This window comes from Egretta garzetta, unplaced genomic scaffold (assembly GCF_000687185.1).
Source record: "Egretta garzetta isolate BGI_Z169 unplaced genomic scaffold, ASM68718v1 scaffold114, whole genome shotgun sequence".
Classification (NCBI taxonomy): Eukaryota; Metazoa; Chordata; class Aves; order Pelecaniformes; family Ardeidae; genus Egretta; species Egretta garzetta.
Window position 1 is genome coordinate 1,167,134 of NW_009259317.1, and position 27,526 is coordinate 1,194,659.

The following is a 27,526-nucleotide window of genomic DNA, read 5'->3' on the forward strand; positions in this document are numbered from 1 at the left end:
GCAGTGACAGATGACAGAAGGCCAGGTATCAAATAATAAGATGTCAAACCCCTAAAAAGGCTAAGTGCTTAATCCTGATTCCATAGAAGTCCAGGAGAGATTTGCTACTTATTGCAAAGAATGCAGGATTCAATCATGGCTATATTTGATGTAATAGGTTCTAATGGATGATATTCTGAGCATAAGGTAGAAGTTGGCAAGGAGGCTAAGAAGGGCTGATATATGTCCTAATCAGAAATAAATATAAGTTTATCAGGAATACATTTCCTCAGCGATTCATCCTGGCAGAATCCTGCTTGAGGCAGTGGCCGCAATTCAACCAAATGTTCATATGTTTCAGCAGGTGCACGGGAGACACGGAAAGAAACTTGGAAATGACTGAAGAACTGGAAATTGTTGCCTTCCATTCAGAAACATTTAGCGATCACTCCATACACTTATCAAAAAGATAGTTCAGGAATGACTTGATGACATGGAGTACATGCTTCAGGAAAGTAACTTGGATAATGTAAAGCTTTTGAGGATATGGATGCATTAAAAACCCCAGGTCTTTTCTGATATTAATCATATTCAGGATAGAAATAAAGTTTATCTTTTGCTTTGGTGTTTTAGTAATGTGTCATTGACCATGGCAATCACGTGCTGAGTGTTGTGGTGAATTCCTCAGCCTTAGAAAATGATCAGCTAAAATCAGATTCTTTTCTAAAAATCCTTGTTGAAAAAGTTAAAATCTGAGAAGGCACTTGGCAAGACCCACGTGGTCCCTTCTGGCCTCATATGCTACTAATATTTGGGGTTTGTATTCAGAATTACTGTCCTTTTTTTTTCTTTCTTTAGAAAAAAATCTTAAATATGCAGATTTTTTAGGATGCAAAAATTCGGTATCAATGTATTAATCTTTTGATTCTATGGCCGGTCAAGAAACCCTTCCCTTCAAAAAAGATTGTTGCCTTTGGATTTTTGAAATCTGCAGAACTTTTGCAAATACCAGTAAATGTAAATAAAGAGGCAATACAAATGAAAGTTTCAAGTTCCAAATCTTTCTTGAGTTGTTTAGTCACGTATGTTCATTCTGGATCTCAAGGGTCTTTTTAAAAATAAAAAGTACATCCTGATCTCCCGTGCTCATTCTGGTTCCTCTTCTGATTAGCAAACACACACTGTTCCCATTAGCAGTACATGGACCCGGGGATGGCATCCACTGAGGAATAGCTTATGCTTCTATTATGTGATTCTGGTGGTGAAAAAAGCAACATCACTACCCCGTGGTAGATCTAATGTAAAATAATTAGAGATAATCGTACAACTTTACATTCCCTTTGCTGTACAGTAGCTCTGACAGTGCAGTTTGTTACCGGCTTAGCTAACCATTGTGAGAAATTTATAGCGATTTGGGATTTACTATATTTATCTGAGCTACTTGCGTTCTTGCTATTTGCAAGAAATGTTATATTTATTTTGCTGAAAAAATCACTTAGGTATATGCTGAAATACCGGTGTGCGTGGAAAACTTGCTATAGATTATTTAATTTTTTTCTGCTGAGATTACAGCAAATTACATTATTAAGGCTCCGGGAAAAGATAAAAGGAACACTTGCAGATTAGGTTATGCATGCTATACCCATGATTCTTCTCTGGCAATATCTTCCCTTTTTGTCCAACAATATGAACAACTTCCATTGCTTTGTCTCAGCCCCTAGGAATACATTTCTTATTCCTGTCCCAATATTTTCCTGCCTACCTGCTACCTCTTTTCTTCCTCGCTGTCTCCTTCCTTGCCTGATTTCCACCTGGTTTTCCAAAGCGTCGCCATCAGAATCTTTTTTTTCTCTCCTCTTATTTTGCTTTTACCATCCCCATTCCCCCTGCAGAGCACAACTAATCCAAATGTGTTGGGTTTTTTTTTTCTTTAGACTGTAACAGCCAGCCTTGATCCTCTCTCTTTTCATCTGCCACCTCTCCCATCTGTTCCACGAGCAATGCCAGCCTTGACTCCAGAGTTGTTTTTCATTCTCATCATGTTCTTATTCCTTTTTCCATGCCAACGTCTATGTTTGAAATATGAACCCTACACCCATTTTTCAGGTCAGTTCTTAATCATTGAAATTCCTCTTTAGCCTTGCATCTTTTCTGTCACCTCTGGGAAATGTATTACTCGTTATTCATAACGAAAAGCCCTTTGGAGACGATGAAGACATTGGATTTCATATACTGGTGGGCTGGGTATACTCTGCTGAGGTATGGTACTTGTCAAATCACCTCTCCACCTCAGTTCCCTGCATTCATAAACAACACGCTAAAATGTTAAAAGGCAAATACAAGCTGACAAAAATGTTATAGTCCACTCCATATCAACATATCTGCGGTACACTTTTGTTGTTCGCTCATTCTCTGACCTCTACTCACTTGTGACTTTGGCCTTTTTTCTGTACAACAGAAGCAATTTCCCGGAAACCAGGTATTTTCTCCCTCAGCAATTGCAGCACCATGCAGTGATCTCGCATCTTCAGAATCACAAGCGAGGACAGCACGGAGCAGCTCCAGGTCCACAAATTACAGGCAGATTGAAAAACAAGGATAATATGTGCCATTGATAAAAATACCTTTGTATGTGCTTGCTCAAGTATTCCTTAGGGCTGCACTCAACATTACGAATCCTGTAGGAAGTTGTTTCTGACGTTGCAGTGAGCGTGCTGAGGCAGTATTTTGAACAAGGATACTGGACAAATATCAGCCCATGGGAAATGAGCTGTGTAATGATCGTTCTTGAGATGGAGAAGTCCTGCTCTTGCTTTAATGTTTCAATCATAAAAACTACCCATAAATATATGCCCACTCCACCTACCTTAGAAACCTGGAGAAATCAACTGATCTTTTCCGAATTTGAACCTGATGTAAATCCGCTATCTTGACGAGGTCAGAGAACATCAGAGACTTGACTGCTTTTTATATCCCGACAAGGTAAAATTAGTTTATGAACGCTGAACTCTTACAGAGGATGGAAGTTCTGACAGAGGTGTTGCACTGCTAGGCAATGCCGTAATTCATTCCGTGACCTCACACAGCATTCAGGACAGCATTCAAACAAGCATCACAGAGATGCTTTCAACCACAGCAGAACAAATGAGTCCCTAACTTCTACGCTAAACTCCTTAATCCAAATAAGACAGCTTCTCATAATATTTTGCAGCACAAGAGTGAATCTCTCCTACTCAACTTCTTGCCTGAAACAACGTCTGTGCAATCTCGTCCACGTCCCTTGCACAAGGCTTTGAGGCCGAGAGCTCTTTGAACAAGCAGGAAAGCTGCAATGACAACGCTAGCGTTAACCCTGCTTCTCGCCCGGAGGCCGACCTGGTCAGGAGCCAAGCCAGGGGAAGGGGAAAGGGCGGCGTGCCACTGGGATGCCCAGTTCCAGGCTGCTTGGTAGAGCCCAGGCAATTTGGTGCGTTGTCAACATAATGAGATATATGGTGGTAACAAACTGCTTTTCTGCTCCCTCCACAGTAAAGTAGAACAAAATTCACTGCAGTCGCCAAGGAAGTAAATGAAACCTCCATTTTTCTTCTTCTGTAGGGGTGTTTCCCTTTTGAACCTTATAGAAGTAGCAGAAGGTACGCTGGCATCGGTTTCTATTTATACCAACACCACGGGTCACAGTCATAACCACTTTACTCAGAACTGGCAACGTAATATTTTTTGGTGTGTGTTTCTGCAGGTACCAGAGATTTACGTCATAGATTCCCCTATAAGCAAATTGTGTGAAACTGGGGTTTTGTGGAGGGTGAATCTTAAAAAGCAAAAAAATCCCTTCTTTTAAAAAGAGAGATGTTCATGTTATGGATTTAGTTTAAACAATGGTGATGTTATTACGGTACATTTCATTGAGATCACTTTTATAGTTTTTTCAGGCCTTCACTAGGAAGACAAGGAGAAATTTAAGCTATAGTGAGTAAGAGATTAAACACAGATCAGTCAAACTTTCCCTGTTATGTTTTCCATAAAAAAATAACAGAAAAATGATATCAATCATACAGAAACACTTGAGAAAATGTTAAAATAATGCATTTTATGACCCAAATAATTAAGAGACAAACAGTGCTGTTGCAGAAATTATATTATGGAGCTCAGGCACTTAACATCATTAAAAATAAATTAAGTTGCAGGAATAGATAGAGTTGCATAAGACAAGATAGTAACTCCTTTCTTCAGGAAATATCCAAAAGATATAAAGTTTTGTTTTCTTTTGTTTTGTTCAATTACCCACTGCAGGCATTTTATACTATTCTTTGAAAAATCCCATAAAAAATAAGATGTAAGATTAAAAGGACTGTTGTGATTTGAAACATCAGCTCTCTTATCATTACGGTCTTTCAGCAACAGAAATATCTTTTGGGTTCACTGTTTACTTGTTTGGCATCAATAACTTTTATTTTGAGAAAATCATCTTGTCAAGAAACAGCTCACTCAAGTTATCATGGAAATGTACAGAGTTGTGCTCAACAGAAGTTTATTTTTAGTTCTGAAAAACCACTTCATGGTTCAGTCCCAGAACTAGTTCACAGCACAGATAAGAGATATTTTTACTTTTACCTCTGCGTAGGCATATCTTCCCAGAGATTAACTGTGATAAAGTGTGGTGTTAATGGCAAGCTTTTACAGAAGGAAAAACGACAAACCAGAAATGTAGGAAAAAAACAATTCTTACAGGACACTTAGTTACATACTTTGGGCTAGAAACACACCTACATCATGGTAAATGCGCAGAAAAGGACATTCTTCTAATTGCATAATTGCTTTAAGTATAAGCTTTACTTGCAGAGCTTATAGCAGCAAAAAATCTGCTTATTATATTCGTGGCATTAAAGACAAACTAAATGATGCCGCTTCTCTTTACTGAAACTTCATTTGTGTTGCAGTGGAAAGTTGCCTTACGCAGGTTAACTGCTGGCCGTTGTTAGAGTCTATGTAGTTGCCATTAACCTGAGACTTACCTTATTCCTTGCTAACTGCACTGCCCTAAGAAGACATACGCACAGAGGTGATGTGCTCTGGTAGCTGCATTCAGAACAATTTTAAATTTACAGTTTCATTACAGGTCCACGTACACAGCGCAATGCACCAAGGGCTTGAACAGAGACAAGCTGATGGGGTTTCAAGGGCAGCCTGGAGACGGTAGTTATGAGTACGCAACAAAAACCTAAGCCTGAACTTAGAAACATCACTGTCCTGGGTCTAAACCAGCTACAGTGAAAAACAACCTACGGGCAGAGAAAGGATTTATGCCACAGCCAGGAATATGCAGATCAATGGTAGGCACACTCCTATGGGGATCCACCATCCTCTGTCCCACATTTTGGTTGTCCCCAGCCTGTCAGTACCAGCTGTAGCTACTGTGAATCCAGTATTTGAGCCTTTCTGTTAAATCAAACAGATCTGTTTATGTGATCTAATGATCTCAGTTTCTATAACTAAAACTATAAAAAGTGTTCGCTGATGGCATCTGAAGTAAATATGAGAACTGAAAGGCATTTTCTGGAGGAGAACCCTCACCAACATTTGCCTGTGTTCTGCTGGGCTCCCTGTCGTTTTAGTAGTAATAAGAAAATAGGCTCTTAATTTTGGAGGTTGGTCAGCTATAGCAAATAAATGCCAAAGGCAATGAAATGAGCTTACCCAAACCACACAAGAACTCTTTATGAAAAACAGGGGAAATATAAAGAGATCAGAAACTTCTTGCCTCAGATGTGTATCCAGAATAACCCAGTTCTTACTGATGTTTGCACACCAGAATAGTAGCAATAGTTCAGCTTTTCTTTGCAGCAAGAAGCGTTCGGTTATTTGAGGCAGTTAGGGAAAATCACAAATCTCGCAAGCGTTCTGAGTGCTGCTGCTGAACAAGGTAGCAGAATGCAATATTGCTTCTTTGCAGCTATTGCAGCGCTGCACTAAAAAATTGTCTGGAGTATAAATGCTATGCTTTGGAGTGGAATCTTCTCTATTCATCATCTGATTATTTCATGATTTTATTAATTATAACTCATCTCAATACAGTGTCTCATTAGAACAACAGACAATTTGGTGTTATTGACAAACGATTGTGTGATACATATGGATAATCAATTACAGTAACATTCCATGAAATAACAGTGAAATTAAATGGATTGGAAATGCCACCCTTCATGGGCTCCCACAAGCTTTTGCTTTTGAATGTCAACTGTGAAAGAAAACCCTGCTTTCTGACATGAGCAGTGCTGGGCTTCCACTCCACCCTGCAGAAGGCAGTAAGCAATCCGCCAGTCAGACTGATGTGTGGCATTCACTTTTAACTTGCTGTATATAAACCAGCCCCCAGGTGATTATATCTACGCTGCCGTTGGATTATTGTCCTATAAATGAGAGACTCTGTTGCCCAACGTGAGCTTCCCACCTCAAGGATTTGGCTAACAAACCCCAGGAACCATATCCATACCTTTCAGTATCCCTTTTACTAGTAATTAATATACTCATTAACTACTATATAGCATTACTAATATTAACAATCTAGGAAAAAAAAAGATACCAATTAATCACTGTTTTCCTTTAAAAAATAGTACTTATTGATTACATTATATGTGACAAAACTTGTTCTGAGCTTGCAATTGAAGGCGCTGCTCCAGCATGTGATTTAATATGCTGTGGCCCACAGAGCTCACACTGTGCCATGATGGGGGATGATTTATTTTATGGGGAACTGAAAAAAATATACGGTATGATATTGATGTACTTTGAAAATACTTGCAAAACAAAATATTAATAATGGAAGGGGAAAATACCGGTAAGTTATTAAATCCGGGCAAGCTGTTTTCATGAAGGCTTAGTCCTAAGAATGCCATTATATTAAATGCAGATAATTATGCATATGTACATTAGATTATAAATGAATAAATGTACCATTTAAAAAGATACAGCTTCTTCCTTTGTTATTCTGCAGATTCTTCTGCGGAATTTGGATCTGAGGAAGGAACTGTGAGGTTTTTTTAAGAATCTTTTTTAGAAATCAGAAAGGAGTGATATGGAAGGGAAGAATGTACGCACACAGTGGGTTTGATCCTCCTCTGACAGTAAATCAGAAAGAAGTATAGTCTAAAGCCAAGGTAAATGAGGGGAACATCAGGCACTTGATATCAGAGCCAGACTACTTCCAGAAATGTTAAGACTGGGGGAAGACAAATACAGATATCACTACTATGTACCACTGAATCTATTATTAAGGATGACTGAAATAATTTTTATTATTGTTTGTGTGCATTACAGTAGAGCCTTAAGGCAGAGTACAACATATAGCAACAGATTCTTTTTCATCTCAGCCATGTCCAACCTAAACAAAAGGCCTTAGCGCAGCAGAAAGCAGCCTTGTTGTCGTCTATCATCTGATGCAGAGGAACGTAAGAAAACAGGGGAAATAATCTGCCAAACTTGCAGAGGAGATCTGGGAAGGGACACCTGCCTCTCTTTAGTTTCTGGGTGCTCTGCTGAGCTACAGACCGCCACTTACGTACAATGTTCAAACTTAGCTCTGTCTGCAGAGCCATGCCTCAGTCATGCACCGTGCGCCAGCCAGCTAACGGCCGTTGTTTTACCGCTTGGTCAGAAAATAAATAATTTCATCTATTGAAATCTTGCAGCACGAACTGGCAGAAAGACTGTATTATGGGAGAGCATGCTGGTCAGGCGCAGATATGAGGTCAGTATGGACAAGACTACCTGGTCTTTTCTATAAAGCTCTGCTTTTCTTCTCAGCTGAGAAATGAAAACTGTTGAAAGATTCGACGTTGTCCTGTCTTTTAAGGCTGGAATCTCCTTTCAGCCAAAATAATTTATTCCAATTGTCAAAGCTCATCAGACTCTCAGCGTGAGTCTTGCATAAATGGATTAATTCCTGGCTGTTTCATTTGCACACTCCATGAAATTTTTTTCCACCTATTTAATTTCATCAAGACTTTCTTCACAGAGACTAGTAAACTTGCTGCAAGAGCACTGTAATGTAGAAGACTCTATCTCTTTCTTATATTCCTGTGGAAAAAAATAGGATAAACCACAATATGCTTTAATAATTCATATACTTTGAAAAATTCCCATTTTAAGATGCTGTCCCTGAAATGGGAACAATATGGAAGCATACAATAAATAAAGCCATAAACCCATGCTTATGGGTAACAGATAATAAGGTGCTGCCAACTTGGATACGCATTTTCTGTTTAAAATCTCCCATGGTGAAATTCATAATATTCCATATTCTACAGTAGTGGTGTAAAATCCTCCCGTGAAACTGCAGTGTCTGGGAATATTACTATGGCATCGTTGCTGTTATTTTTTCTAAATAAAGTGCCTCTCTGTTGCAAGAAAACTCATCAGGTGGAAAATGTGATGAACGCGTTACTGCAAAGGCAAACCTAGCTGTGTTTTCCTCCGCCTAGTTTGCGCTGGACACAGCTGCATAGGGCAGGTCCTGTGCAGGGGGTCTTGACTTTGTCCGTCCTTCTGTAGGGCAGCCACAACGACTTCAGCAGCGGTAGATCCTCCAAAGCCTTCTTGGCTTCAAGACCACAGCAGGGGAAGAGCTTTAAGTCCAGAGAAAACAAGCAGGGCCAATGCAATCCTCTCCTGCCATTCTGCACATTTGTTTATTTGTTTAAGAAATGTATTTATTTAAGAAGTTTTCACCTCAGGGAACCAACCCACTAGAAAATATGAAGAATTAATAAATAAAGACTGAAGTTTAATTCCATGAAGTAGATTATAGCTCACGGTGGATGCTGTATATCATTTGTATTTGCTTGAAAAAAAGATTGTTTCCGTAATAGCCTGATCCTGAAGCACATCCAGGAGGGGAATGGAAGCAGAGCTGCCTCAGAAGCTGACACAGTCAGACAGATATTTTTAAAAGCCTGCAAAGATTTTACACCCTCCAGTAGGCCGAGGCTAAACAGGATTTGTCAGAAGCAGGAGCAGGTAGCAAGACAGGCTTTGTCAAAAGCAGAAACTGATGCCGGAGTGGTATTGGTCGAAACCATTAGTCTTTACAGTCAGTTCCTGTCAGTATTATGCCTTTGCAATAGCCAGTCTTCAAATTAATGTTTTCCAATGAGCAAGCCCTTGGGAGTCAAAGAAACAAACAAATTAATCTGAAAGAACGAGTCTGCCTGAGACACTGATAAATCTCTTATGACAATGTAAGGCTTATTAAACATTGAGAAATGTATTTCCCTAGCCCCTGGGTCAAATGCAAGTTTTAAGGTTAATAGGGGAAATCAGCATTTAAAAAAATGTCACATGGACTACTTTTTTTTGTGCTCTGCTTTCAACAAGAAATTCATGATCCAATACACTTAACTCAAAAATGCAATGCACGTAGTGAGGTGTTATCCAAATAACACAATATTCTGAGCTATAGGGACATAACTAAAGTAGGATAATGTAGATGATGTTAACATTTGAGAAACAAGGGATTCTCTGGTCTTCTCATAAATTACCATCCATCTGTTCTTGAACACCAGCACTGGCTCGCCTTCGTGAACTCTCAGATTCACATGCACGATCTTTGCTCTGGCTGCACGGAGATGAAAGGTAGGCTAGCTGAGGTGTGCTGCCGAGGAAATAACTCAGTCTTGATAAAAGGAGTGCTTTGCAGAACAGAAAAGCTAAACAGTGCTATTGATTATCATGATGTATGCTGCAGCAAAAGAAGGTGGAAACACAGGGGCTGGCTGCCTACACACAGCTTTTCCTCTCAGCAGCAGTCGCAGTTTCAGCAGGGATTTTTCTTGCAATTTATGGCATTAGAGAAGGATTCCTCTGAGTTGAAAGGTTTTTGCAGGGGGCAGTGGTACAGTAGCTTGACCTGCTATACTCAGGAGGGTTTCTTGGGCCCAAAGAGTTCTTGAGTTTGCTTCCTCAAGTGAAAAATGACCCCCACTGTGGATGTTCATAGAAAGAAACAGACATACACAGATATGTGTGAAAAAACCTACACTATCCGCTGCCACAGCCTGAAGAACTCATCAGGTGGAGAACAGATATCCAAAACCTTATCCTTTCTACTCCACAGTCCCCATACTTCTTCCTTTCAAAGCACTTTATGTGGCTTAAGCAACTGCCTGGTGGGACAGGAACTCTTGGTAACCCACATTGCCTTACTGTTTTTTTCCGTCACTGTAAACCATACTCTCAGGCAATGAGGGGAAAGGCCATGAATTTTCTTGTACTAAAAGGCATGTGCTTAATGTTCCTGCTGGTGCCAGCAGGCTTTAGATTCACCTCAGTACTCCAAAGAAGAGTTGACTAGCGAGCTTGAAGGCCCTTCCTCGTTTGGAGGGTGTCAGTCGGTGCCGTTCCTCAGAACCCTGATAGGCACTGACGTGTTGAGAAACACCATGCTGAAAAGCAATCAGTGCCCCTCAAAACCAGGGTTGACCTCCATGGACAACCTGGAAGTCAAAAAAGGCTTTTATAGACTTAGCCTTATTAGTCTCACAAGTCTCTTTATTCTCATTATTCATTTAAAGGTTGTGATCCAATATCCACTATGAGAGTTGGGGACTTTGAACAGAACGGGTCTTTGAATGTGTCAGAGGGATAGTCTTATGACCTAGACTCAGTAGGCAGCCTCATTCATGCTCAAGTGGGCGAATGCAGCTCATTCTTTTACACGCGCGTTGGTTCGGGAAAATGAGTTTCATTTTTGGCACTACTGGTGAACGCTTTTGTTGATACACAAGATTAAATATGGCAGAAATCCTGTATGTCATCAAAACCCCCAGAAAGATTATTTTACAGTGGCATCTTTTACATCACCAATGGAAAAAAATAATTCCGTTCTCGCCCGCAGTGCGTCATACAACGTACATCTACATTTCGCAGACACGGGCTGATAAACACCCACACGAGCTAACTTTAAACCGACTGCTTGAGCGTAATAGCCAAGGCAGCACAAAGCTTTGTGGGGGTTAACACCGAAGTATATTTTTTCATTTCCTACGCCAGCAGGTAGGCTTCCCAGCCGGAGCTCACCGTTACCATGGCTACATTGCCAGCCGTCCCCAAGTCAGCTAGTTTAAAGCTAATTTGGATAAGCCTGCATTAGCTGCAGACATTTTAGTGACTGCAGTGTAGACATACTCATAGCAATGAAGGGTTTTCAGAAAGATTTCAAAATAGCCATGTGATTTTATATTTTTTTTTTTTTTTTAAATGTCTGCTGACACTGTTACCACTGATGGAATGAAGGCAGGTACTGGGAGGTAGAGGGGCAGACAACTTTCCCCAGTGAGTCAAAATGCAAGGGAGTGCTGCAGGTAGCCCAGATTGTTTGTGATTTATTTGATACAATGGCATAGACAAAACCACAGCAACAAGGATTCTATGTCATTAAAACCGCATTTTGTTTTCTGTACATTCCATTGTTTATTCAAGAGTAAAGCTTCCTATGGAAAGAACTCATTTCTGTATCTTCCTGGCACCACAGATAAGCTTTTCTTTTTTTTTTTTTTTTTAGTAGTTCTTTATATTTATATAAAAAGAAGGTAACTGTTATAGCATATTATTGCTATATGGAGCAATTAAATTGTTAGCCAAAATTAAATGAAACTGTAGACACAAACAAAACTGTTATTCAGTCTCTCTGTATCTGAATTTATTTTTCTTTCCACATTATCTTCTCTAATCCCAGAATTAGTACACCAAAGCATCAAGTAACGGTGTCCTATCATTCCCTTATCTGCTACACACCACATTTGTACTCATTTCAGCACTAAGCTATCTATCTCTATAGCCTGAAAAATCACTCGATGTTGCATATATTCAGGTTGCACTGCCTTGGAAATAAATAATTTATTGTTACCTATTCTATAAATATCCTCAGCACATATCCAATAATCATAAGGGTAAGCTGCTTTAATTGAAGAAGAGCCCAATGGCCTCAGCTGTATGGTAGCATCTCTTAATGGATTACCTGAACAGCTGTGAACTACTGAAGTAAGTTACTATCTCTCTTTGGAGTGAAACATTTTCAAACAAAGATTACTTGTAAGGCATTTCCTTCAAAATGATTACGCAGCCAGATCAATCTCCGTGGGTCACGCTCATTGAAACTACCCCAAAATGCAGTGTTACTACTTTCTCTTTAATGGCTAATAGGGCACTGAAGATGCTCTCTCTTTACCCACACATTTCCTGTTACCAAGTCCAAATTAATTTGAAAACTTTGGAGAATGAAAGGTGCTTGGCAATGTTTCTGAGTGGTCAATCTTCTGTACGCTGCACTTACAGAAATAAACTCCCTTCCTCACCCAAAAGGCAGACTGCTCACCTACACCGTTTCAGCTAGAATTAACGTGAGACTGAAAAAAGAGGAGGTGCCAAACCCCACTGCAGAGCTGCTCCTAAAACCAGGTGTCAAACATGAGGAGAACCAGCATGAGAAAGTGAGGTGTGGATTACTCCACACGGTACATTTCACACATCCTGACAGGGAATCAACTCATAGCAGCAAATATGACTTCTCAAGTCACATCCTTACTTACTGTATAGCTTAAATTTGTGGATGCAGTTAAGCAATGAATTAATTCATCTCCATGGAAATTCCTGATGCAGTGTTTGAACACATTCTAAAATGCTGAAATGGAAAGGTATCTAAAGGGCCATAACACTTTGAAAGAAAGGAATGAACTATTTGGGTACTACCCCTCCACGCTTAGAGCTTAAGAGCCAAGAAAATGCTGAGGTTTATGTTAAGAGTAGAACAAAAATTTGTAACTCTCCCACCAGTAAACAGGAGAACTTAAAGTAAATGTCAGCTGAAACACAGATGGTCTCTCCCTCAGGAACAGATTTTGCTGTCGTGCAGTTTGTTCAGACATCATGACTAGTTCATCTAGTTACTAATGTGTACCTCATCAGCCTCACCTTTGCCACTACTTCCATGCCTTAATTTCTACAACTTTAAATTCATACTGCATGGCAAGTTTCTACAGCTGCCCGTGGATTTTATGTCCAGTTACTTTTTAATGTTTTTTCCCCTTCATATTATCACTATCAAGTTACATCCTACACTCCCTATACAGTTTTATATTTGCACCTCATTCTGGAAATAAGTCAACAGGCAGAATTTTACAACTAGAGGGTGCTGGAGGACCATAATGTGATATCGTATGCAAAACTCTCCATGACCTTTAGTGGAAAGAAGAAAAATAAAATAAATCAATTATTACTGCTCAGTAGGACCAGTTAACATATTCCGAGGTAATACAAATACTGCAATATTATCTAGTGTAAGTAAAAAGAAAATTAATACTTTATAGCTGATACTGTTTTATTTTAAATTTTGTTTCAAATTTGCTGTTAAACTTTGCTTCTGTCCTTAGTTTTTGTGCTGTAATGACCGAAAAGCCTCTACCTTAACAATATACATTCCTTTTGCTTCCTTTGTGTGAGTTGGAAAGCAATTACAGTGTATTATTGATTAAATGTTTTATGATAAAACACAAAAGTCATCAGGTAAGCAGGAAAGCAAGAAGGAACAAAGATTAATTTAACAATAAAATCTATAATTGAGATTATACAGATAGAATGTGGACATTAATTACAGATAAATCATCTAATAAGAGCTCTAACAAGAAAATTATCTTCCAAAATTCATATAATTTCTAACACAGGGTAATTATTTTCTTGCCTTCCAGTACAGTAAGAAAAAATACAAGTATGAGAATAAATAATGTCTATAAATATAGTATTCTGATTGTACATAGAAAAATTGCCCCTCACTTCCTTCCTCTCTTTGAATTATCCTTATTGCTTTCAAGAGTCTCTAAGAAATCTGGAATTACTTTCAACAGACAGAAATATTGGAACTTTGAACTGGACCTTAAAGATGTAGGGGTTTTTTTCCCCTCTGGTTCAACACGGTTCAATAACACTTGGGATTTCCTTTCCATTTCCTCATGGCTCCCTGAAATCTCCAAGAGGAAGTGCCCAGGAAGCCGGCGGAAAGCATGTGTCTATGTTCTGAAGAGCAGATCTCTTCAAAACAAACAAACAAAAAAATCCCAGAAAAAAACCCTGGGCACATGCAGATCTGCCAGATGCCCAGTGAAGCCAGCACAGCATGCTGCGCTCCTTCTATGTTCCCACTCTTGACCTTCTGGTTGTGCAAGCTCGCCATATGTGGACAACATTCACGTGGTGGGCGATACCCAAGTGGTCCAACAGTCCACCTGTGGCCCGCATTGACTCAGCACATCCTGGATGAGCTAGAAATGTAGCACAAGAAGTGTGATTGTGTCTGCTGCCTCACTATGGAAGGTTTCATGTCTTTAATTCAGTCCCTTCCTTGCCTATGAGGAGCCAATAATCCCTATTTCCTTTTATGACGTGCCAAGTTAGAGATAACTGCCTCATTTTAATATTTTAACCAACTGTGGTGCCCCAGCTCTATCAGAGGAGACACGTTTCCTTATGGCACACTCACAAAGGCTGAGGCACAGTCCCTGCACGTTCCCGTGGAATGCATGCTACACAGGTGCCTACCTACGAGCAGCTTTCTTTTGGCTGTTTTTGACCTCACGGCTTGCCCTTGCGAAGGGGTGTACTCCGGCACCCATGGAAGACCACAGGTCCTGCCCTATGCACATCGTGCTTCTGTAGTGTCCACGTTATGCGGATTCCTCTGGAAAATGGAAAGCAGTCTACCGTCAGAGCAGATTCATGGACAGGACATTATTCTCCAAAAAGTAGCAGCCAAATCAATGAGTTGGTGAGGGCATCCATTAATTAATGAATAGGCACAAAGACTCATGACATATTTAAGAGTCTCAGCCCTCTAGACCTTTAGACACTTCTTCACTTCTACTGCTGGACAGGTGTTAGCTTTGGTCATCTGTGCTACAATAGGGAAATAAAAAAAGTGCAACTAGTGGCAAAAATGGGATTTAATCTCAACAACAACTCGTTTGTTTAAATGGAAAGCTTTCAAGGGGATAAACAAAACAAATAGAGTAAGATGTATCCGATGCAACAACAAAAAAATTGTGACTTATATACTGCAGGCTTGCCAGATGCTACAGACGATGAGCCAGAGGACAGAGTGATGTAAAAAAGAATAATCTAACCCAATACTGAACCGCATCTTGTGATGTTTCTCCCAAACTCCTGATACCTTTAGTCTAGAAAGTGACCTGTTTGGTTTTGACATATTGTATCTATTTTGTGCCTACAGAGACAGCAGTCAAATTTGGCCCAGTGTTTTGTTGTCAGCATATTCTCACACACTTAAGTGTGCCTGCTTGATGGATACTTTTTTTTTTCCTAAATGAGCTGATTTTACAAAATTAGTAATTCTCTGATCTTTATTTTTCCACATAGACAAGATCAGCTTATTCAATGCTGCCTTCACTTACAAAGTCCAAATAATATGAATTACAACTTAGCTTTTTCTTCAACAGTGCCACTAAAATTATACAAGGACAAGATGTTTGGTTTTTTGTTTTTTTCCTCTGGAAGTCAGCAGAAAAGCTGTTAAATACTACATATACTAAGAATACTTATTTTAATAATACTCAACGTGCACATCAGTTTCATTGCCAGAAACACTTTAAATCTTTGTATGTTACTAATAACTGAAGAGCATTATTCAGCTTTATAATGTAGTATGCATTGTCCTTCATATATATTCCTAAAGCAGGATGTATGCTGTACATTTATATACAATGTTGGTCATAGCACAGACATTGCAGTGTCATGCTTTCATTCAAAATTCAGATGCCATATGTTCAGTACAATCGCATGGCATCAAGATGCAACATACTGCTTTGCAAATGCAAATAATTTCACATGGTGGCCTTCATGACTGGGAAGGGGTAATGAAATGGGATATATTTTACACATATGATAAAAAAAAAAAAAGATTTATCATAAATATATGGACCAGTATATGACGTTGAAGAACAAGAAGCAAAAAGGGAACAGTGCTCTTGCATAAAGATCGATTCTCTTTGCGGCTGATGGAATGACAGGCTTGGGAGGAGGAGGCTTCTTGTTGTTCTTGGCTTGAGATTTCCCGAGCCCATTGTTGACTTCAATGGGCTTCCCATAACAGTCATAATTCGATAATTCAAAATCCCTTGGCAAGCTTCCAACGATGCTGAAATCATTGGATCTCAGATCAGATTTCGAAGTACAAACTTTTTTGCATCTGGTCTCACCAACCTATGAAATAGAGAGTGAGGGGAATCATGATCTACTCACCATATTTCATTAACAAACTTAATGCAGCTGCTAGAGAACACTGCAAACAAACATATAGGAAATTACTTGTTGATAGGGATACATTACATCAGCCTAATTTGCTGAATGGTTGTGTTATAAAGTACTTAAGGATGATCAGTCAATCATATAAATTAATCCAAACATTCATAATTGTGTAATTTTTCATGCACAGGGTACCTCATGCTGTGCAACCTGCTATAGTTAGACTCCTTCATTTTAAGATGATAGTAGGGGAAAGAATATTTCCGTAGAGGGTATTTTTGGAAATTGGTTCTATGCTGATGAACCTGCAGGACAGATACTATTCAATACTCACATTTTTCTGAGCCCTGTAAGCTACAGTCAGAATTAACCCTAAAATTCAGTGTTTGATGCAACAATTAAAGTCTATTCTGGTTCTACATAGTAGCCAGCTCAAGATCCTATATCTCAACCTAAGGTGACCACCTTGCATGGCTAGAAGGCACTTTCTTTGTACCTGCAGTCCTCGGTGCCTCTCTAAAGGCAGGTAACAAAGATGTGACACTGTTCCCAGCGCTTCCCATTGGTATACTGGAGAACTGTGTAACGGGGAAGTCTAAGTCCAGGAGCTGAACACCTGTCTTCCCTACAGCTCCATCAGTGCTCTTGAGGATCAAGTACTACTGCACTATGGGGTAAGCCCATGTGAATGATTCTCTTTTACAGACCAGACAATCGTACCAGCACATACAATGAAGATTTAAAAGAAAAAAATTATTTGGTGCCCTTCAAACTGAAGTGTTTGGGAGAAAAAAAAAAAAAAAAGAAGTGTTCCTACATTTGCTTCCTTGGATTTTTTAAAGTTTATATTTCGGGTACAACAAATCTCTAGGAGGACCACCCCCACACTGTTCAGGGAGCTTGAGGAGACTACTTGCAAGGTACTGTGCTTTGTGACTTGGGTAAATCTCTCCCAAAGTTTCACTTCAATTGGACTATACAGTAAAGCAGGAAAAAAAAATAAGAAAAAAAAAGGTTATGAAACTTAACTGCATTATTAACAATGCCATTTGTTCATATATATAACCTGAGAGTTAGTTGGAAAAAATGCCGCTTCACAAATTGGGTTACACACACGGGCAACTAACATCAACATCAGTTTCACTAAGGCTTCCTGGAGCCACAGCTACACCAAAACTTGGTTCTTCCAAAAGCTGCCTATCCCTCCTTCCCAGTAGCCTATCTCTCCACAAAGCCTTCGGGCATTTTACTCTCAGCTCTCTCCATCTCTGAGTTTTCTGCAGTCTTAGGCTGGTGGTTTGGGATATTTGCATCATCACATTTTGTAATTGAAATAATAATAGTGGAATACAGTACCAGACTTAGGGATAAATGAAAAACATTCTGGAGAGCATTACTAGCTCCTCTATGCCATCTGTCAAGGTATCCTGGATGAAAAGAACTGTGGCAGTCAGAAAGAGACCTAAACTTCAACTGGGGCTTAGTCCCACTGCTGACAAGGCTGAGTCTGGTGCAAGGCGGAGGAGAAGCACAGCACTATTCCCTTAGCCAGGAGTGGCGAACCTCTCCAGGTTTTCCAGACTTCTATTTCTCAGGAAAACAGTAAATTTTGAAACCAATGCACTAAAACTGAGGTTCAGGCTACATAACAAAACCAAGATTACAGGTTACAAAAAAACCCCAAACAAACAAGATATGTTTTCCATGATGGTAAGGCAAAACTACATATATAAATTTCCTGCAACTGTTTTACAGTCATCAAAGAGCTGACAGTGTGGGACAGTGTTCAATATCAGTAGCAGGGACAAACTGTCTAGTAAGGTGGTGATTGAGACACGTATGAACACGAATATGTGACCCTGGGTGACACAGGGGCTGTCACTCAGTGACCCGAGAGGTTCCTTCCGATCGCATCACACCCAACGATGTGGGTAATAAAGACAGAAAGCAGACTCTTGCGCAATGAAAGGGCAACTTGCAGGACTGGGGTGCACATTAACTGAAGAGTCACAGGAATATTAAATTTTTTTCCATGGTCAAAACTAGTGAGATTTAGTACAGCCATTACAAGAAATAAAATCAGGTATGAGATGACAAGCCTCCTTTCGGATTTGCAAACTCATAGTCCATTCCTCGTACTACCAGCAATATATTGTAAAACTTGGGGACACAAATTGTAGCCTAAGCGCCCTCAGTTGCAATACAGAATATCCCTGCTTCGACGGCAGTGTCTCGAGCGTGCTCCCCTAAAGGCTGTGACAAGCCGGTTCTCAGTCACGCGCGGGATGGCGAGCGGGGGGAACGGCTTCTGGGTCACCTGCGCCTTTACAAGCGGAGGGCTGTTCGCAGCGTGTTCACACAGCTCTGCTTAGCTGAGCGTCAGCTGCAGTGCTGATTTATCAGGGTGACACAATTTCCCTTGTAAGAGCAAGCTGGCCCAATTTTTTTCTTTAGTAAGTGTATGTTACTTTTAAAAATAATGTCCTTCATTTCCCTGGCTTTACAAATCTAATGTGCTTCTATTTTCTACATTCAGTCACTGCCTAGATGTATTTTGAAATTTCTTCTCATACGTCTCTTCAACTTTCCAATGTTTCTGTTCTTTTAATCTAAATTTGTCTCAGCTGACCTACAGCTTTCCCTAAACAAAGTGAGATAATATTTATTAAAAGCAGTTTATCTGCTTTTTATTCATCCTGTCTTGGTTTGTGCTAGAAGCGTAACGATATTCCTGATGCTTACCGAAGGCTACAGGAACCTTTTACGTGGAAAACGATACCGCAGGACATGATTTTAGAGTACTACACTGAAGACTTGCAAAGGAAGTAAAATATTGTTACATGTTATATCTTTTTCACTTCATCCTGACACTGAACTTGGCCCTGGAAAATATCTGATATCATTTGCCTTATCCAGCCTCAGCATCATGACCCGTGGGCCAGACGCAGCCCGCAGGACGCTTCCACCAGATCTCTGGCTTCTCCCCTGCAGGGGGTGGGGTGCAGCTGTTTGGGAAGGCTGCGGGAATAGCGCAGGGCCTCCCCACGTACCCGATGGAGCTGGGCAGCTGCTCCTCGTCCCTCCAGCATGGAGGTGGGGGGGCTGAGGAGGGCACAGGAGGGTGAGGTGGCTCTGGGGGCTTGGCCCAAAACACAGATCTAGTTCCTGTTTCTCCCAGGACTGGGCCACCTTGTCCAGGTTTGGTATGTTGGACAGGACACCTGCCTTTTCATGAACAGCTCAGAAATAGCTAAAAATGACTCCTAGAAGCCAGAAGGCTCCTTGCAATGATCCTTTCTCACCTTTCACAAAATTCAGGCGGATGGGTGCCCACTGCCACGCTCAGCACCTCCCACTGCCCTGGATGCTGTGGTGTCCAGAGCTGCGCCGTGCGTGCCACTGTGGCAGGGCCATACCCTGCTCAGAGAGCCCTCGTTTGCAGAGTTAGGGGAATAATGTGATAAGAAAGTGGGGAAAGAGAAGAAGAAAGAAGAAGTGCTGCCTGTGCAGGCAGACCAGCAGGGAGGTGGAACTAGCTCCCCATCTCTGCCTGTGCTGCCTCTAGTGCTCATCACTCTCCACGTTCATGGCCCAAACTACTTATACCAGATTTTCTTTTAAAAACATCCAGAATGAAGAATTTTTTCCGTGACCTTTTTCCTCACAAACATATGTACCTTATTTCTAACCTGAACTTATTTGGCTTCAATTTGCAGTCACAAGGCATGACTATAGTTAGTCTGATTAACTGCTGGTACTTACAGATGGTAACAAATTTAACCTTGATTTTGCATAATTCAGATGATGTAACCAGGCCGACATACGAAGCCAAGTCAAATGTTCTTCAGAGTTTCTTACCGCCACATCATAACCTCTGTCAACCTAATTGATAATCTTTTAAAAAATTATATTGTTTGATTAAATCAATAAACACATAGATCAGCTTTAATTTCACTGACCCGTTTAAATTTATTAGCTAACATGGGGCTGAATTATGAAAAATATTAATGATAATTAATACTTCTGAATAATAATTATTAGTCATCCTCCTGTTAGCTATGCAACATTTTCCACTGATTGATGTCAGGCTTATAATTATTCATGTTATGCCACTTAGCCTTTAAAAGTACTGGCACAATGTTAGCTTCTTTCTGTTTTTTGGAACCCTCCCAGTTTTAAAGGATTTATTAAAAAATCAACATTGATGTTCCATGGTGCTCATGGACCCACTCTTTAAGAAATCCTAGATGCAACTTAAGCTGAAATCTTGATTGTAAAATGTCTAACTTTAATAGCTACTGTTTAACATCCTCATTAGCTACTGTCAATGAAAGCTATTTCATCATCTGATTGAATATATCTGGCTTTTCCCCAAGCACAGAGCAGAATATTTGTTCAGCACTTTTGCCTTTTCTGCTAATCCTTGACACTTACAGCATCTCTATCTAGTATTGGAGCAATACTCTTGTTACTGGCCTTTGTATTCTTGCAATACATGCAAAGTAACTTCCTGTTGCCCTCAGTTATGCTAACCATATATCCCTTTTGTTATTTACATCTATTATCTACACCTATTTTCTGGATTGCAACTTATATTAATTGCTATCAACTTCTCCATTTGCCAGTGAGAAAGAAAGATAAATGCTTGAAGCTGAGTTAGTCTGAAATCTTTGGGGAGTTTGTTTTCAATTGTGCTGTTTGTTGGGGTTTTTTTAAATGGGTATAGCTTCCCTTCTGGTCTGCAGCTATTTTGAACATTGTTAGATAGCTCACCAGCATCATTCATGGTTTTTGCTTAATTTTTTCCACCCAGATGAGAAAAAAATAGTTTTCAAATTTGTGCAATCTGTCTTTTCACAGCACCAAAAAATACCAGGACTCGACTAAATTTGTTTTGTGCAAACAGAATAAAGATCCTTTTCAATTGACTGTTCATCCTGTGATCAAGTCCTCTTTATCTGTCAGGATGAAGGGTAATATAAAATGCCGTCATTTTGGATTCAAGAATTTTTGAGAGCAGAAATGTATTGTCCATAATTTCTAGCAAAGCTTCAAACATGCCACAGCACTGGCAGCCTCTCAAGCTCAGCACGCATCCCTCAGGCTGAAGTGCCTCCCTACTGTAATGCAGCATTCTCTGCCCTACACAGCACCTCTTCTCTACCATAAAAACATTTCTTCTGCTGCCTCCAACCTCTTTTGGCATGCAAATCTGTCACTAATGCTGCCAGTTGTGTAAGAGTCTTCCATACAAGATGAAGGAGTAGTTCTAACAAACTGTCATTAATCTTTCTTCCACTTGTTTTGTGCTCTTCTCTTGCTCTTGCCATAGTGAGGGATCTAGATCATCAATAAAGTAATGATTGTTTAGCATTAGTGTGCATTCAGACTGAGTATGTTTTCTGGTGCAAGAAGGAATTTGCTATCACATTCCAAATATTATATTCCTTGCAAATTCTCATTACCCCACTAATGGAAAAGTACAGCACAAAAAATATTTACATATAAAATATCACAGAATCACAGCATAGCTGAGGTTGGCAAAGACCTCTGGAGATCATCTAGTCCAATCCCCTGCTCAAAGCAGATTGCTTGGGGCCTTCTTACAGTCATGTTCTGAATTACCTCCAAGGATGGATACATGAGTCACTAGAGCAGAAAGTACCTACCCTGTACCTGAAATGCTGTCAGGAACTATTAAAATAGATTGCAGCCTGTGTTTTTTTGTACAAGATAAAATGTAAACTGGGTTTCTGGTGGTTCTACAAGAAAAATCTGAGTCCGGAGTGCTACTCGAGGGGAAAAGACAATATGGGAAGATCAGGTCACTATAGGTCACCACCAGTGGTCAGGTATATTATAAATCAGTAGAGATTAACATAACCCATAGCAGGTTTCAGAGCCCATATGCGGCTCTGACAAGATAAGGCAAGCAATAGCACTACTTTTCTTTAAAAATAACTGGGTTTAGAGCTATTACCACCACTTGCATAGCACTATTCATCACCCGCCAGAGCGATTCTTTTAGCAAATGTTCTCTCCAGTCATCAGCACATTATCTGTGGGGGACAGCTTCTATAAATGGGCTTGATGAAAATGTGACTTTTCAAAATGAGGGGTGTTGTTATAGTTAACAGCGCAATCTCTCCCTGCAACCACGCCACCAGTGAAAGCAAAAAGAAACTGATTCATCCTCAAAACATTTCCCTCATTGCTTGTTTTTCTCACTGTATGATGTTACATTGCTAGGAAACACATGCAAACTCCTACTGAGGATTCCCAATAAAAAGCCAGTGCCAGCAGTTACCACCAGGTTGCATAATTTTCTCCTCTGCTTGGAACAGCATCTATTTGCAGCCGCTGTGAGCTAAGGGAGCCAAACTGTTCTTTCTTATGGCTTCTTGCCTGTAAATGCATAGCCATTGCAGCTCCTAGCAAACACAGCAGAAGTGCTTATGTTGCATGTTCTCCTTTTTCTACAGATTCAGGTTGATCTTGCCAGATGGACTGCTTGACTTTAATCAGACAGTCATATTGATAAACCTGTGGGCTTTAAATGGCACTGACATTTCAAGGGTTTTTGTTGGAGGAGGCATGAGTCATAAAGCCTGGACTCGGGGGCTTGGCGTATGCTGTCAACATACAGCTTTTACGTCAGCCAGCACCCAGGATTTGGTGGAGAGAAGTGGCTATGCATCCATGGAAGGCTTTCTCCACCTTTGGCTGACTCAGATCGTGAGCATTGTTTTCATCCTGCCATCTTCACTCTTGCTGTTGGTGACTATGGGTCGTGACCACTGGCTTTATTGACATGGCAGTGCTTTCCACTGAAAACTTCCAGGTAGACCCTTACAGGTTCTGCTACAGGGGATCTCCTCTCCTCGCCTTCGAATGGCATCAAGCTTTCAATTCATAGGATATACTGAAAAGTTCATCCCTTTACCCAATTTCTTGTAATAAAAAAGGAACAATAGTAGCTTGTATTTTTAGGTATGATCACGTGTGTTTGTTATGGCTTGTTTTCTACTAATATCAAACATGCCAGGTCTCCAGACCAGATGCCATTTTTGTCTTTCACAAATGGAACAAGCACATGAAAGCAAGTTGTTCCATGAGGGCTGGAAGTAAGGGTACCTGACCACCCCACTTGCTTCCCTGAGCTCCCTCCGATCCTCCCCACGCCTGGGACTTCCCACCCCACAACCCTGCTGCACCTCATGTACTGGCCCCTTCCCCTTCTGCAGAGACATCACCGCTGCAATGCTGCATGGTTTTAAGAGGCAGCAAGAACACAACTTGCTGCTCAGGCAATACTGGAAAACTGGTCTGGCATCAGGATCAGGGGCATTTTAAAGTGAAATAAAGCAATTTCTCCTTTCAAACATGATTCCTCTAATAACTTACAGGTATGTATATCACCATCATTCAGTTAATGTCTCATAATAAAGTGCTTCATTTAAGCTGGAGAAACATTTATAAATGCAATTATTCATGCTCTCTGTTTTTCCCCACCTGGAGTCCTCTGCTTCCAGGTCTTTCCTGTTGGCTTTACCTTTGAGCCCCATCTGGTCTATCCACTGCTTCAAGCTGAGCTATGGTGAGATTTCCAGCTACAGTCTCAGTCACTTTTGCCTTAGTATCACCTCCTATGTGGAAAGAGAACATCCCTACATGATGCACGCTCATGTCAGGGACGCAGTTCCAAGTCATCCTCCTTTTCTCCTAAAGTGATACATTGTTTTGGCTAAGTCTTTCCAGGCGTTTAGCACAGTATTTGCTCTCTCCTCACACACAATCCCACAGGACCTTGATGAGAAACAGCTCCTGAAGTTCTGGGACAGCACTCTGGCTTCTTTTTGTTTCACATTCTCTTTGCCTTTCAACATTGATTTTGGCTGGGATAGAGTTAATGTTCTTTAGAGTAGCTCGTATGGGGCTATGTTTTGGATTTGTGCGGGAAACAGAGTTGACAATACAGAGACGGTTTAGTGACTGCTGAGCAGCACTTACGCAAAGTCAAGACCTTTTCTGGTTCTCACCCCACCGCACCAGCGAGTAGGCTGGGGGTGCACAAGAAGTTGGGAGGGTACACGGCTGGAACAGCTGACCCCAACTGACCTAAAGGATATTCCACACCATATGATGTCATGCTCAGCATCTAAAGCTGGATGAAGAAGAAGGAAGGGGGGGGGACATTCAGAGCGATGGCGTTTGTCTTCCCAAGTAATTGTTAAACGTGATGGATCCCTGCTTTCCTGGAGATGGCTGCACACCTGCCTGCCCATGGGAAGCAGTGAATGAATTCCTGGGTTTGCTTTGCTTGTGTGCGCAACTTTTGCTTTCCCTATTAAACCGTCTTTATGTCAACCCACGAGTTTGCTCACTTTTACTTTTCCGATTCTCTGTCCCCTTCCAATGCAGGGGGAGTGAGCAAGCAGCTGCATGGGACTTAGTTGCCAGCCAGGGTTAAACCGTGACAATCTGCAGTTCTAATAAAAAAGAAAAAGGTTTGCTCTTTAAATAGATTTTGTCACTGTTAAGGAAAAAAGAAAGGTAGTGAGACATAATCAGATATAAAAAATGCAGTAGCAGCATATTTGAAAAGCATGCCAAAATATATTAATTCAGTCTTTCCAACATGTAAATATGCATGGAATAGCTACTGATTTATAAATGAAACTATCAAAAATATGGTGTAGTGCTCACTGGCAATAGTTCCATCTCATCCAGCAAGGGGATGGATATAGTCATTAGCAAGGACATCGCTGCTGTTTCTGTGCTGCTGTACTGGACAGGCTGGAACTCCAGTGTGAACTCGAGTCAAAGGGAGTGTGACCTGTGGATCAGTACGTGCAGGAGCAGGACGCCCTGAAGCATTTGTGGCCATGAATAAGTCCACACCAGGGCAGGTATGTTTCGAGGCATCTGTGGCCATGGTTATGTCTGTGCTGCAGCAGATACGCCTCTGACCAAGGATAAGTTCACGCTGAAGAAGGTACACCTTGAAGCATCTGTGGCTGCATGTGAGGTCATGCTGGAGCACCTGAAGGCATGGATAAGTCCATGCTTAAATCCAATAAGTCCACACCAGAGCAGGTATGCCCCTGGAGGGACTGCAGCCATGGGAAAGGCCACATGGGAGCAGGTGTGTCTCTGAAGGCATTGCGGCCCATGGATAAGGCCACACTGGAAAAGGTGCACCTTGAAGCCACTGTGGCTGTGGATAAGTCCATGCCACAGCAGGAACCCCTTGCTGCTAGCCAGGCTAGGAACAAGGGGAGGAGTTCATTGCAATGTTAAACCCTATGGTCTGGTCCAAAGCAACCAGGGGTGAAGACTGTAATGGAAATACCTTTACATTGTTGTAACCTGGGATTTGAGTTATAGGAATTACTAGAGCAGGAACCACCTGAATCAGTGGAGGACAAGCCTTACAAGAAGCAGTGCAAGTGCAGCAGTGACCTGACCTGAGCTGGCTTTGGTGCCCGGTAACTCCAGGCATCGCATCCCCTCTCCTGTCCTGAGTGACCACCATAACAGATGGGGCCCAAAGTCTCCAGTGAAGAGGGAACTCAGTGGACATTTAGTGGACATTTATGGATATTTTACAGACATTTCATAGGGGTGGTCCATAGACTAGGGGAATGATATCTATGTATTATATCAAAGGATGGGAAGGGTGGTGGTGGTTAATGAGAATGTATTGGATAGTGTGGGATCTGAACATGATGTAAATGGCATGAAATAAGGGGTGGAGAATGTGGTGGTTTTGGCTGGGGTAGAGTTAATTTTCTTCGTAGAAGCCTGTATGGGGCTGTTTTGGATTTGTGCTGAAAACAGTGTTGATAACACAGGGATGTTTTAGTAATTGCTGAGCAGTGCTTACACAGAGTCAAGGCTTTTCTGCTTCTCACCCCATCCCACCAGCAAGTAGGCTGGGGGTGCACAAGAAGCTGGGAGGGGACACAGCTTACTTTTCTGATTCTCTCCCTCATCCCATGGAGAGAGAGAAAACAGCTGTGTGGTGCTTAGTTGCCATCTGGGGTTAAACCACAACAAACCTACAGGTTTTTTCCATTACCTGTTTCTTTAATGTTTCCTTCCCTCACATATTTGCCATATGACAAATGCATTCTCTACTTGATCATTACTAGCTCTGTATGGGAGCAATCCAAATTTTGTGGGGCAGGTCTAGTTTTGATTTAGGATCCAGAGCTACTGAAAGATTTAGATCTGTTCTGATTTAGGAGTTTAGTACAGGCTTCTCCAGGGCTGAGAACTTTCAAAGTACTCCTACACGGTAGCTGGTTCAGAGAGGGAGTTTTCAGCTAGGCAGATTTATAGGATTCAAACACATAGAATCTAGCATCACTGTCCTACCACATCTTGATGTCAAATGATTCATTGGTCTGGGATCTTTTTCTATCTCTGCCTGGTGATCTTCCCAGAAATTACCAGCTCAGGATACCCTTCCTCAGGTAGGCTATATTTCAAAGCATGTGGTGGGATATAAACTGGATCACTAGCCATGAGTGGAGATGACCACGCAGCCACATGACCAGTTTTTACAGAAATGAATACGTATTTCCAATATGTCTTGGTAAACAAAAGTTTTGTAACTCTCCATATGAAGATCATTAGAAGTTACACATGCCCAGGACTCTATATCAATCCGACACAGATTATTGTTGCAGAGATTATAGATATTGGAATGTTAAAGGTCTCTGACAACAAATTGTGAAGACTCTGAAAATTGCAGGTCAAACATGAGATGCTGGAGCTGACATTACAAGATCATGGAAGGAAGACACTGCAAGATCTTGAAGGGCAAACTGAGGTCTGAATCCTAAAACCTTTTGGTCTACTGCTAGACACCATTCATGGGGAATGTAACTTAATTTTTGTGGACAATGACTCTCCTTCCTCTAAGTCTTAAAATGTACTGTACACCCAAACTTGACTTCTTGAAAAAATTTATTACAAAATGAAAGGATAGTATAGGTGAATAAAAGTTATCATTTTATTCTCCTTATGGCAAGCATCTTAAAGGGTGTACACACTGAGAAGAGTCAGTAATACAGCAATCTGGTTCTGTTCACGCTAGTTAAAACCTGTATTTTTTTGTTAATCTTATCATTGCTCAAGCTGTAGACTTATACTTGCTAAGTTCTTTAAATAGGAATAAATAGATTTTATGCTGCTCTGCTGGACTGTTGCAACTGTTTTGTAATAAGAAACACCT

At 40.8% G+C, this 27,526-nt stretch overlaps 1 protein-coding gene across 1 annotated transcript in view; it reads right to left on the reverse strand.

Annotated features, from left to right (window-relative positions):
• Positions 1-15,945: 15,945 nt before the first annotated feature.
• Positions 15,946-27,526, reverse strand: part of GLRB (glycine receptor beta) — a 49,008-nt gene continuing 37,427 nt past the window's right edge. Inside the window, exon 9 of the mRNA XM_009636472.2 lies at positions 15,946-16,242. Within this exon, the coding sequence (XP_009634767.1) occupies positions 15,946-16,242 (297 nt within the window). The remainder of the gene's footprint in view (positions 16,243-27,526) is intronic.